Source organism: Syngnathoides biaculeatus, chromosome 10 (assembly GCF_019802595.1).
Source record: "Syngnathoides biaculeatus isolate LvHL_M chromosome 10, ASM1980259v1, whole genome shotgun sequence".
Classification (NCBI taxonomy): domain Eukaryota; kingdom Metazoa; phylum Chordata; class Actinopteri; order Syngnathiformes; family Syngnathidae; genus Syngnathoides; species Syngnathoides biaculeatus.
In genome coordinates, this window is record NC_084649.1 from 20,452,829 (window position 1) to 20,466,416 (window position 13,588).

At 46.5% G+C, this 13,588-nt stretch overlaps 1 protein-coding gene across 2 annotated transcripts; it reads right to left on the reverse strand.

Annotated features, from left to right (window-relative positions):
• Positions 1-5,076: 5,076 nt before the first annotated feature.
• LOC133508148 (keratin, type II cytoskeletal 8-like) lies at positions 5,077-13,559 on the reverse strand. Of its 2 annotated transcripts, XM_061833943.1 has the most exons (10): positions 12,919-13,559; positions 8,610-8,818; positions 8,256-8,316; positions 7,966-8,061; positions 7,589-7,753; positions 7,252-7,377; positions 6,197-6,340; positions 6,055-6,131; positions 5,939-5,979; positions 5,077-5,866 (listed from the first exon to the last, which is right to left on the reverse strand). In XM_061833943.1, exons 1-10 carry the CDS (start codon positions 13,177-13,179, stop codon positions 5,775-5,777), a joined length of 1,272 nt encoding a protein of 423 aa, XP_061689927.1. In that variant the 5' UTR covers positions 13,180-13,559; the 3' UTR covers positions 5,077-5,774. The 2 variants fall into 2 exon arrangements, with proteins under 2 accessions (XP_061689927.1, XP_061689926.1); XM_061833942.1 differs by lacking the exons at positions 5,077-5,866; positions 5,939-5,979; positions 6,055-6,131; positions 6,197-6,340 and having other exon boundaries at positions 6,423-7,377.
• Positions 13,560-13,588: the final 29 nt, after the last annotated feature.

Below are 13,588 nucleotides of genomic sequence, written 5' to 3' on the forward strand. Positions count from 1 at the left end.
GCTACGCCACACGGGGAGGATTGGAAACCGCAACCTCAGAAGCGGGAGGCAGACGGCAGAACAAACGCGAGCTCACCTGGGACGACGCGCGCATGCGCACGTCACACGACGCCCGAAGTGGAACCAGCGCTCCGCACGGCACGCCACGCGCACTCGAACATGCGCGCGGTGTCACGTCGAGCGCGCGCACGCCCGCCCGCGTCGTTTGCCAGGTCGATTCCATCCTACCGTCCTCGTGCACCCGCCGCAGGCAGAAGGCGAGCTTCCTCCGCCACGCCGGCATCATGATGAGGATGAGGAGGGGGGGGTCGACGAAGATGAGGGGAAGTCCGGGAGCTGGCTCAGCAAAACGACCCCCCTCCCCCCTCACACTCGCTGCGTCGCGGCAGGATGAAGACGAGGACGAAGCGACGACGGTCGCCGCCGAGACCCGGGGACCGCTGCGGCACCCCCGCCCCCACCCCCACCCCCACCCCTTCCGACAATGTGGTTTCTGCCTCTCTCACACTTTTTTTTTTTTTTTTTGCCCTTTGCGCAAGTGGAATAACGACAGAACAACGAACCCCCGCATAGTTGCGCGTTGTTGTAAAACTTTGCTTTTTCCGTGCTCGCACTCAGTCGAAAGCAACGTGGAATCAGATTTGTGCCACAAAAAAATTTTAAAAATGTCGTTTTTTTTCCCCCCGCAATTCAAAACGTTTAGTGTGAATCTTATTTTTTTTTTTTTTTGCACGTTTGAAATTTAAATTTTGTGTGAATCTCTTGGGTGGAAATCTGGGTTGGAGTAACTATGGAGCAGTCAGTTGAGGATCTTCTTCCAATTTAATTTTACATCAAGGGGCAGCCGAATAATTGATATGAACCCTTTTCTAAATAATCTGCTGGAGTTTTGCCGATCAAACTCCAATTTTCTCATCGGTCAGTAAACGCCGTTCACGGTGTCGGGAGTCACTCCGATTGATTTTCCTTGCGCCGTTTGTCCACTAGATGGCGTCTGACGCCGCCCAGTCCAATATCTTTCCTGAGAGAACGAGTTGTCTAACCCTAACCCTAACCAAAAAAAAAACAAAAAAAAAAAGACTGGATTGGCCACCAAAACTGAAGTCGCCATCCGCCATCTTGATACTCCCAAAACAACCGTGCCGACCTGTGCGTTAATTGCTAGTTTAGTGGCTGTGGAAAACATTCCACAGGTAAGTTGTTAAAGTTTGTTTGTAAATTTTTTTTTTTTTTTTCTTTCTGATGAGCTTAATTCACTTGAACAAAGTTTTGTTTGCGGTTGTTGTTGACTGTTCACTCTCTGCTTCGCCTTTATAGGCCGACGGTTTTTCGCGAAAAAGCGATGTCAATATTTTCCCAAACTTTATCAATGGATAAGCAAGAAAACACATTTTCTATTACATTTGGGATGAATTTCATAAAACAGAACTCTGCAATTTGATTTTCCATTTCTCTGTCTGAAATAGGACGTCGCAGAGACGACAAATGAACAATGCGTTTAGCAAGTATTTTCCCATTGTGAGTCCTTATTTACAAAAATATGACTTAAAATCTTATGTTTTTATGACAAAAAAATGCTTGGTTTTTTTTCGACGTTATGATGACAGTGCTTCACATCGTATTTTGCGAAAAGTTAACATGTCACGGAAATTGGGCCCTAAGTAATATGCAAGGTTTCTTGCTAGTCAGGGTGTTCTTTCCTTTGCACTTCGCCTTTTTTGGCTTCTTCTTCTTCTTTTCCTTTCGGCTTGTCCCGTTAGGGGTCGCCACAGCGTGTCATCTTAGCCTATCTCCTGCATCTTCCTCTCTAACCCCAACTGCCCTCATGTCCTCCCTCACAACATCCGTCAACCTTTTCTTTGGTCTTCCTCTCACTCTTTTGCCTGGCAGCTCCATCATCAGCATCCTTCTACCAATATACTCACTCTCTCGCCTCTGAACATGTCCAAACCATCGAAGTCTGCTCTCTCGAATCTTGTCTCCAAAACATCCAGCTTTGGCTGTCCCTCGAATGAGCTCATTTCTAATCCTATCCAACCTGGTCACTCCGAGCGAGAACCTCAACATCTTCATTTCTGCCACCTCCAGTTCAGCTTCCTGTTGTTTCTTCAGTGCCACCGTCTCTAATCCGTACGTCATGGCCGGCCTCACCACTGTTTTACAGACTTTGCCCTTCATCCTAGCAGAGACTCTTCTGTCACATAACACACCAGACACCTTTCGCCAGCTGTTCCAACCTGCTTGGACCCGTTTCTTCACTTCCTGACCACACTCTCCATTGCTCTGGATTGTTGACCCCAAGTATTTGAAGTCGTCCACCCTCGCTATCTCTTCTCCCTGTAGCCTCACTCTTCCCCTCTACTTTTCTCATTCACGCACATATATTCTGTTTTACTTCGGCTAATCTTCATTCCTCTCCTTTCCAGCGCATGTCTCCATCTTTCTAATTGTTCCTCTGCATGCTCCCTGCTTTCACTGCATATGACAATATCATCTGCGAACATCATGGTCCAAGGGGATTCCAGTCTAACCTCATCTGTCAGCCTATCATTACCACTGCAAACAGGAAGGGGCTCAGAGCTGATCCCTGATGCAGTCCCACCTCCACCTTAAATTCCTCTGTCACACCTAAGGCACACCTCACCATTGTTCTGCTGCCATCATACATGTCCTGTACTATTTTAACATACTTCTCTGCCACACCAGACTTACGCATGCAGTACCACAGTTCCTCTCTTGGTACTCTGTCATAGGCTTTCTCTAGATCCACAAAGACACAATGTAGCTCCTTCTGACCTTCTCTGTACTTTTCCACGAGCATCCTCAAGGCAAATAATGCATCTGTGGTACTCTTTCTAGGCATGAAACCATACTGTTGCTCGCAGATACTTACTTCTGTCCTGAGTCTAGCCTCCACTACTCTTTCCCATAACTTCATTGTGTGGCTCATCAACTTTATTCCTCTATAGTTCCCACAGCTCTGAACATCCCCTTTGTTCTTAAAAATGGGAACTAGAACACTTTTCCTCCATTCTTCAGGCATCTTTTCGCCCGCTAGTATTCTGTTGAATAAGTTGGTCAAAAACTCCACAGCCATCTCTCCAAATTGCTTCCATACCTCTACCGGTATGTCATCAGGACCAACTGCCTTTCCATTTTTCATCCTTTGTAGTGCCTTACTGACTTCCCCCTTAGTAATCACCCTTACCTGCCGCACTTCCTTCCCATCTCTATCCCTCTGTCTGGCCAACCTGTAGAGATCCTTTTCTCCTTCTTTCGTGTCCAACCTGGTGTACATGTCTTCATATGCCTCTTGTTTAGCCTTTGCCACCTCTACCTTTGCCCTACGTCGCATCTCGATGTACTCCTTTCGCCTCTCCTCAGTCCTCTCAGTAACCCACTTCTTCTTCGCTAATCTCTTTCCTTGTATGACTCCCTGTATTTTGGGGTTCCACCACCAAGTCTCCTTCTCCCCTTTCCTACCAGATGACACACCAAGTACTCTCCTGCCTGTCTCTCTGATCACCTTGGCTGTCGTCGTCCAGTCTTCCGGGAGCTTCGGTTGTCCATCGAGAGCCTGTCTCACCTCTTTCCGGAAGGCCGCACAACATTCTTCCTTTCTCAGCTTCCACCACATGGTTCTCTGCTCTACCTTTGTCTTCTTAATCTTCCTACCCACTACCAGAGTCATCCAACACACGACCATCCTATGCTGTCGAGCTACACTCTCCCCTACCACTACTTTACAGTCAGTAACCTCCTTCAGATTACATCGTCTGCACAAAATATAATCTACCTGCGTGGTTCTACCTCCGCTCTTGTAGGTCACTATGTGTTCCTCCCTCTTCTGGAAATAAGTGTTCACTACAGCCATCTCCATCCTTTTTGCAAAGTCCACCACCATCTGCCCTTCAAAGTTCCTTTCCCGGATGCCGTACTTACCCATCACTTCTTCATCGCCCCTGTTTCCTTTACCAATATGTCCATTACAATCTGCACCAATCACAACTCTCTCGCTGTCTGGGATGCTCAGAACTACTTCATCTAGTTCCTTCCAGAATTTCTCTTTCAACTCTAGGTCACATCCTACCTGTGATGCATAGCCGCTAACCACATTATACATAACACCCTCAATTTCAAATTTTAGTCTCATCACTCGATCTGATACTCTTTTCACCTCCAAGACATTCTTAGCCAGTTCTTCCTTTAAAATAACCCCTACTCCATTTCTCTTCCCATCTACTCCGTGGTAGAATAATTTAAACCCTGCTCCCAAACTTCTAGCCTTACTACCTTTCCACCTGCTCTCTTGGATGCACAGAATATCAACCTTTCTCCTAATCATCATGTCAACCAACTCCTGTGCTTTTCCTGTCATAGTCCCAACATTCAAAGTCCCTACACTCAGTTGTAGGCTCTGTGCATTCCTCTTTTTCTTCTGACGCTGGATCCGGTTTCCTCCTCTTCTTTGTCTTCGACCCACAGTAGCTGAATTTCCACCGACGCCCTGCAGGTTAGCAGTGCCGGGGGCGGGCGTTGTTAACCCGGGCCACGACCGATCCGGTATGGGATTCTTTAGATGAACGCTCATATTTGTTTGGCACAGTTTTTACGCCGGAAGTCGAATTAAAAATCCTTCATGTTACCAGAACTGAAAAAAATGTCAAGCTCACACGCCCAGTTTTAATTCTACATGCCAAAATTTGAGGAAAAACACCGGCATAATCCAACCTGTATACAGTGTCCTCCACAGGTTTTGGGAGTACCAAGATGGCGGCCAACTGGCTTCACCCAATCAACATACCGATCGATGTGTAAACGCTATCCACTCTTGTGCAAGTTCTCGGTGGCGGCGGGGTTACCTCCCCCCCCAATGCTCATTGAACAAACTTGGTGCTTTGGCGCCATCTATGGGAACTGACTTGACACTCACCTGTCTCAAAAAGCTGAGACGCACGAAATCTGTTGGCCACGAAACTCTTCAATTCACCTCAACGTACTTGCGCACAAGATGGCAGCAAAGCAATACTTCGGTCCAAAAGAAACTCCTTAGTACCAAAGATGAACCAAGTAAGATAAAAATGTGTGTCCAATTTTATTATAATTGTGCAAGCAACAGAATTAAAAATGACGGCTAACTTATAACAAAGTTGAAAATAGAAAATTGTCTACAACAATTTAAGACTATGTTTTAGTGGACCCTCGCATACATTTCAAAAATGTTTTTTTCTTGAACTGAATTTGGGGGATTTGGGACTATACTGTATTATCCATTTTCTTTGCCGCATATCCCCAAGAGGGTCGCGGGGAGCGCTGGAGCCTATCCCAGCTGTCAACGGGCAGGAGGCGGGGTATACCCTGAACTGGTCGCCGGCCAATCACATGGAGACAAACAGCCACACTCAAAATCACACCTAGGGGCAATTTAGAGTGTCCAATTAATGTTGCATGTTTTTGGGATGTGGGAGGAAAACGGAACGCCCGGAGGAAACCCACCCAGGCACGGGGAGAACATGCAAACTCCACGCAGGTGGGTCCGGGATCGAACCCGGGACCTCAGAACTGTGAGGCCAACGCTTTACCAGCTGACCCACCGTTCCACCCTATACTGTATTATTTTCAATGTAATTACATTGGGCGTGAATTTCATGCGGATTTTCAATGAAATTTACACCCCAAACAAATTCCAAAAAACCATCAGGGTCACGCACAAGAATCTACATTTCATATTTAGAAACTGCAGTGCTAATAATTGGAGTCGTAAAGCGAGATGTTTAGCGTGTGCTGTATCTGCTGCGGTCTGGAGCCTCGGCGGTCTTGACGAGCAGCCTCGTCGGCGAAGAGCGGCCCTCGCAACGCCTGCCGCCTGCGGCGCAAAACGAGGCGCGGATGGGAACGCCCGTCCGGCTCGCGGTCGGAGGGACGCGTCGCTACTCACCCGAGTCGCGGACGACGTCCAGGACCGAGCGCTGACCCAGTCTGCGGGACGCGGGACGGCCGAGGTGAGGAAGGGCAAACAAGCGGGAGAAGACGGGCGCGTCCGGTGGGCCTCACCTGTCTTCCTCGCCTTCCAGCAGCTTCCTGTAGGTGGCGATCTCAATGTCCAGAGCCAGCTTGAGGTTCATCAGGTCCTGCGGGTTGCCATCAAATTTCAATATTCTCATCAAATTAGAAGTATGTATTGTGCAAACGCTACCTGGTACTCTCGCAGCTGGCGGGCCATGTCCTGCTTGGCTCTCTGCAGGGCGGCCTCCAGGTCTCGGGTGCGACCTCTGGCCTCCTTCACCGCCAGCTCGCCGCGGTCCTCCGCCTCGGCCAGCTGGCTCTCCAGGCCGCCGCGCTTCGCGGGACGCAAAAGCCGTTCACGCGGCGTCCGCCGGAAGATTGGAGGGAGGATCGTAACATTTTTCATATATATATCAAGATCAATAAGGGATGTACTTGGGGTGGTTAGCGAGATTTCTTAAAACAAGTGAAAATAAAAAACGTCACAAGATGGGGAAAAAAAGTGCCGTAATTTCCAGCCTATAAGCTGCGACTTTTTTCCCACGATTTCAACCCTGCGGCTTATGCGGTGATGCAGCTAATTCGTGCATTTTTCCCCAACGGCCGTAAGAGGGCACTCCAGCGGAAAAGGTAAGAGTGAGACCAGTGGAATATATGTGCCGAGGAAGTGAGTTTTTTCCGGGTTTTTTTTTTTTGGGGGGGGGGGTTTGACCACCCCTGTTACGGCTGTGCTGTGAAGATGACAGGAAGTGAGTGGGGGGGACAGGAAGTGGACAGGAAGTGAGTGGAGGGGACAGGAAGTGGACAGGAAGTGAGTGGAGGGGACAGGAAGTGAGTGGAGGGGACAGAAAGTAAGCGGAGGGGACAGGAAATGGACAGCAAGTGAGTGGAGGAGACAGGAAGTGAGTGGAGGGGACAGGAAGTGGACAGAAAGTGAGTGGAGGAAACAGGAAGTGAGTGGAGGGGACAGAAAGTAAGCGGAGGGGACAGGAAATGGACAGCAAGTGAGTGGAGGAGGCAGGAAGTGAGTGGAGGGGACAGGAAGTGGAGGGAACAGGAAGTGGACAGGAAGTAAGCGGAGGGGACAGGAAATGGACAGCAAGTGAGTGGAGGAGACAGCAAGTGAGTGGAGGGAACAGGAAGTGGACAGGAAGTGAGTGGAGGATACAAGAAGTGGAGGGAACACGAAGTGGACAGGAAGTGAGTGCAAGGGACAGGAAGTAAGAGAGACAGGAACGGCACTACCTGCGCTTTGACCGCCTCGATCTCGCTGTGCAGTCGGCCGACGAGGCGATTGACTTCGCCCACTTCCGCCTTGACCAACCGGAGCTCGTCCCCGTACCGGCTGGCCTGCACCGACATCTGGTCAAACTGAAGACAGCCGTGGTCACACGACGTCTGCTCGGACGCCTTTGAGCCGTCGCCGACGGTTCCGTTCGAAAAATACAGAACATAGTGGCGGGCCGGGCATTTTTTGTTTTGTTTTTCCAAACGTAGTCCCATCTTTCTGAGCATCAAACGAACTGAACCGGAGCGCTCGGCAGAAAGACGGCCCCGCGTCCCCCAGCCGGCGACCACTCACTTTGCTCTTGTACCAGGCCTCTGCCTCGTCTCGGCTGCGGGCGGCGATCTCCTCGTACTGCGCTTTGACCTCGGCCACGATCTGGTCCATGTCGAGGCTGCGGCTGTTGTCCATCTGCACCACCACCGACGTGTCCCGGATGCTGGCCTGCAACTCTCGCAGCTCCTGCCGATGCCACGGGTAAAACGGACACCAGCGCGAGGAGTTTTTGGACACAATTTCTACTATTTTGTCTTTAATTCAGCACAAAAGCCATTTTCGTAAACGTCAAACGCAACTTGGGGTCATCAGTGATATGAACGCAGTCGTTTTGGAGAACACCAAAGATCTTTCAAGGAACACACTCGACGCTCTCACACTCGACATTGCGGTCGTACCTCCTCGTAGACGGCCCGCAGGAAGTTGATCTCATCGGTCAGAGCTCCCACTTTGTCTTCCAGGTCGGCCTTCGCCATGTAGGCCGCGTCCACGTCCTGCGCACACGTTCAGGGCATTTTGCTCTCCTCTCCAATCTTCGGCGTTGGGCTTTCCCGTCCTAATCGTCAGGCTTCATTTTCCAAAAGTGACCCGCGCGAAACCGCCCGGATCAAGTTTCACATGCGGCCACCCGAAGCCACACCTGACCGAATGATTATGTACGGTGTGCGTGTGTGATCATTTGTCAGACCTTCTTCAGAAGGACAAAGTCATTCTCCAGGTTGTTCCTCTTGTTGATCTCGTCCTCGTACCTGCAACCAGACCAGACGCGAGACGCAAATCAGCTAATGATCATGACGTTTACAAGCGGCGACGGCGAACAGGCCCCCGTAGCCGCTTTTCATTGCGAACGGACCCAAAATGGACAACTGCCCGTGTTCAACCGCAGGACTTTTTAAACCGTCCCCTAACGTTTCAGACCGCTAGCGAGTGGTGTTTGGGACGTCTACAATCCAGACACTTTCCAGCCGAGGGAAAAATTATGATTAATAATCACAGTGATTGCAAGAGTTGCGAAGGTATCTGTTTGAAAAGCGGCGCTGACTTGTGCTTGTAGTCGTCCACCAGGCCCTGCATGTTCCTCAGCTCGCCGTCCAGTTTGCTCCTGTCGTTGTTGACCACGTCCATCTGGCGCCTCAGGCCCGCCGCGTAGACCTCGAAAAGGGGCTCCACCTTGGAGCGGCCCGCCCCCTGGCCCTGGAGCAGCTCCAGCTTGGTCTCCAGCATTTTGTTCTGCTGCTCCAGGAAGCGCACCTGCACGGAGACCGCGACGATAGAAGTCAACAACAACCTATTCAAGTGTAATAACCGCAACTGCATAAGCCAATTTCACTTAGCAATACGAAATTTGGTGAATGTCTATCATGAGTAGACGTGAAAAAAACTACGTCTGAAAAGTACGGAAGCGTATTATTGCCACACCCAAAAAAAAAAAAAAAAAAAAACATGAAACTTATCACATAATTATGTGAAACTTATCACAGGTTTCATATAATTATGTCAAAAGTTTCACATAATTCCGTAGTATGGAAGCCTATTACTGCCACACCCAAAAAAAGGTCGCGTTTCACATGATTATATGAAACTTATCACATAATTATGTGAAACGTTTCACTTATGTGGAAAAAAAAAATCAATTTCCATTCGAGACTTTCAAGAAGTGAGTATTCACTATATTGAAAAAAAATGTTTTAAGAGCAGAATGAACGCTTTGAAACAAAATGGTCGACATCGTGTCTTTTCTACGGAACCGTAATATTGCCACACCCAAAAAAAAAGGTCACATTTCACATAATTATGTAAAAAGTTTCACATAATTATCTGAAAAGTCTGAAAGGTTTCACATAATTATGTGAAAGACGACCTTTTTTTTGGTGTGGCAGTAATAGTGAGTGAGCATTTCACATAATGATGTGATAAGTTTCATATAATTATGTGAAAAGTTTCATATAAATATGTGAAACGCGACCTTTTTTTTGGTGTGGCAGTAATATACGGAAGCCTGTCCCCTCCACTCACTTTTTAATATACGGAAGCGTATTACTGCCACACCCAAAAAAAAAAAAGTCGCATTTCACATGATTACATGAAACTTATCACATAATTATGTGAAACATTTCACTTATGTGAAAAAAAAAAAAAAAAAAATAAAAAACCATATTTTCATTCGAGATTTTCGAGAAGCGAGTATTCACTATATTGAAAAAAAATGTTTTAAGAGCAGAATGAACGTTTTGAAAATGGTTGATATCGTGACCATATTACTGCCACACAAAAAAAGTCGCGTTTCACATAATTATGTGAAATTTTTCAGATAATTATCTGAAAAGTTTCCCATAATTATGTGATAAGTTTCACAGTGAAAAGTTTCCCGTAATTATCTGAAAAGTCATAATTATGTGATAAGTTTCATATAATTATGTAAAAAGTTTCCCATAATTATCTGAAAAGTCATAATTATGTGATAAGTTTCATATAATTATGTAAAAAGTTTCACATAATTATGTGATAAGTTTCACAGTGAAAAAATTCCCATAATTATCTGAAAAGTCATAATTATGTGATAAGTTTCATATAATTATGTAAAAAGTTTCACATAATTATCTGAAAAGTTTTACATCACTAAGTGAAACGCAACCTTTTTTTGGGGGGGGGGTGGCGGCAGTAATACGCTTCCGTAGAAAGGACTCGATGTCGACCATTTTGTTTCAAAGCATTCATTGTTCATCTTAAAATGTTTTTTTTCCCCCAACACAGTGAATACTCTGCTCTCGAAAATCCCCGTTCTCAAACGGAAATTTGAAGATTTTTTTTGCTTCCGTTTTCGAACGAAAATCTGTACTCGAAGGCCCCCGACAAAACCCGGAACCAACGTCACGCGCGCCGCCCGACCAGCTGACTCACAACGCGCTTTATTGTGTATGACGCAGCCTCTGTACGCAGACGTGTCCCAGAACTGCATTTACTGACTGTTTTCTCTTCCTATTGAGGACTATTAACCCCCAATCGTGGCTCCAAAGAAGTGACACTAGAAAACAAAAGAACTTCCAGGGGGGGGGGGCGAATCACCCCCACCCAAGAGATTTGATACAGTAGTTGATAGTTTTGCATTGCTTTTTTTCTTGTGAACCTTAATAATGCTCTGCGCCATTAGCATTTTTGTTTTGTTTCAAACTTTTTCTTAACTCGAGTTACGCGTTGTTTTTGTATTTTACTTATATATATATATATATACATACACCCTCATTATTGTTGTTATTCTGCACTTTTGTTTATAATAATAAAAAAAAGTTTACAAAGCTGCACTCCCAGCCTAGCCTACTCTACTACTAAAGCGTGCATTTTAAGCAAAAAAATAAATATATTTCTTAAATTATTTTATCATATAAAGTATTTAAACTATACATGCATTTCTACTATGCAGTTTATTATCAGGAAAAGCTTCAAAAATGCTTTTAAAAGCCCATTTGCTTTAGGCTTGGAACGCATTATTTCATTCTCCATTAATTGGAATGGGAAATATTGATTCGGTTTACAAACAAACCATTTTTGGAACGGATTGTGGTCGAGAAGCTCAATGATTGCTTCACCGCCACACCAGCAACTTTGGGTGGCTTTTGGGACATGGCTTCTTGACCCTTATTTTTAAACTTGTGGGTGTACTCATGATTTATATCAAAGTCCGTTCTTTGTATCGGTGGTGAAAACAAGTGAACTCAAAGGGAGCCTCGGATTCCGACTTCTCGACTCCAGGTTCCCGGCTACTGTTACACACACACTACACTATCGTGTGTTGACAACTGAACGACCCCGCAAAGTTTATCAGGTTACCAACTAGCGGAGCAGGACGGGAAGCTTAAATATCCTCTCGACGACGGCTTCAATGGCCTGTTGAAATCCGCTGTCGCTTTCTACGTTAGGTTACAGAAGCAAGATTGCTTTCAAAGTTTTTCCGTGGGAACTGAAATGTAACGTAGCCTCTCTTAATTTGGAAGTTTTGTTCTCTATTCCGCTTCACAGGCTACATTTCCGTTTTGCTAGGTGCTAAGCGAACCGACATTGAAAAATGTCTTCTGGATCAATAAAATGCTCCCAGCTTAGCCCAACCTTGGGAAATTCTTTTGAATTTGTTTGCTTATGGTTCATCCGTTGAACATCAAATGCTAAGCTAACGCTCCATTTGATCGCATGCATTTCTGCGCTGATCGTAATCGGGATCGCGGGATGAAAACTGGGGACGGATCGCCCTGAAATGTATCCGCGCTGATGGGATGCGCGGACAATGGCGGCATTGTGGCGGCGGGCCACCGACGCCGTGAGAAAAGACCGTCCAGGGTGTCCGTGTCTCACAAATGAAAAGAGATCCGCTTTCGCTGAGAAATGAGGAGACAAAACCTTCACTCGTTCTCGTTTGTTAGTGAAAGCATCTTCTGGTAACGCGTGGCTTAAAAATTGGAGAATATTTGTTTCATTTTGATGAGGGTGTGGCCTGGTACACAAGAATTTTTCAAATTGTAATCATTTTTTTTCCTAACACAGCTCACAATGCATTGTTGTGTGGGGAGCTCCGAATATTGTCAAGACACACAGATTCTGTTGCATCACAAAACTAAACTAGACACAGATGTCGCACGATCTCACAAAAACTGGCAGACGGCTCAGAATATGGGCGTGTTGTAGACCCCCCCCTCCCCCGAAAAAAAAAAAAAAAGCATATGTTTGTCTCTACAATAGAACCCGTCAGTCTCCAGCCCAAGGAGTACGACGCCTGCACATTCCACCGGTGTTAATTCTTGCATTCAATTATTGGAATAAATGAACGCCATCTGGAAATTGCATCCAAGGATGAGCCAAACATGTTGAGCCCCACGATTCTTTCTGATTTCTCAATTAAGGCACGTTGTCCGCTGTTAACCTATTAGGGAGCTTCCAAAGCCATGACCTCGTCATCTGGGCTCTCTCTCGTTGTTTAAAGACAGTAAAGTACTTTTTGTGTAGATAAACTTTTGACCTTGAAGAAAATATAAAATTCCCTCATTATTGTGGCATTTAACAAAATTAAACCAGGAGACTTCAGACAATGAGACCAAAAAAAATTGAGTTTTTGCAGTGTATGTAAACTTCTGGTTTCAACTTTTGTAAATTTAACAATGAAAAATGCATAATTGTGGCATTTAGCAAATATTTTTTTGCAATCTAATTGACCTTTAAAAGGCTGATTTCAAGTCAGACAGACAATGGAGCTCTTTCTGGATTGGATGATTTATAGGACATTTTGCTACAATTCGGTAAAAATAAACAACACCACAATTTTTTTTTTTTTTTTTTTGCAAGTGAAATATTATTAGCATCACCTTGTCGATGAAGGACGCAAAGCGGTTGTTGAGACTTTTGATCTGCTCCTTCTCGTGGGCTCGGCTCATGGAGAGGCTCGGGTCGATCTCCAGGTCGAGGGGCGCCAGCAGGCTCTTGTTGACCGACAGCGAGGAAAGCGGGGCCCCGGCGTTGCCCCCGCCCAGCGAGATGCCGCTCAACGTCGCCGCGGGCGACCCGAAGCCGTTGGAGCGGCGGACCGGGGCGCCCGAGCTGATCCTCTTGTTGCGGCTCAGGCTCATCGCGTGGAGGGGGGTGGGGGAAGTGTGGCGGATACGGTTTCAGGTGTTTTGGTGGCTTTTATAGCGGCGAAAGGGGGAGGGGCAGGGGGCGGGGCTAAATTAGAAAGATGAGTAGGGAGGAAAGAAGAGGATGAAGAAAAGGAGGGCGGAGACGAGAAAGAGCAGGTGGAAGAAAAGGTAGGGAAATGGGCAGAAAATGAAAGGATGAGGAAATGAACAAGAGGGGGGAGGAAGCGTGATGACAAAATGAAGAACAGCGAAGAGGGGGAAGAAGAGTAGGAAGATGAGAATCAGGAAGTGGAAATGGAGAAGGAGGAAGAAGAGCAACAGGAAGAGGGAGGAAGAGGAGGAGCAACAGGAGTAGGAAGACAAGAGAGCGGTAGAAAAGGTAGAAGGAAGAGAAAAAGAG

What these genes read in the sequence shown, in the direction of transcription:
- LOC133508148 (XM_061833942.1), bottom strand. Translation starts at nt 13,179, where the DNA reads ATGAGCCTGAGCCGCAACAAGAGGATCAGCTCGGGCGCCCCGGTCCGC. An exon ending in TTGCGTCCTTCATCGACAAG is followed by an intron (nt 8,819 to 12,918) that starts GTGATGCTAATA and finishes GTCTCCGTGCAG; the next exon opens with GTGCGCTTCCTGGAGCAGCA. An exon ending in TGCGGGCCGTCTACGAGGAG is followed by an intron (nt 7,754 to 7,965) that starts GTACGACCGCAA and finishes TGGCATCGGCAG; the next exon opens with GAGCTGCGAGAGTTGCAGGC.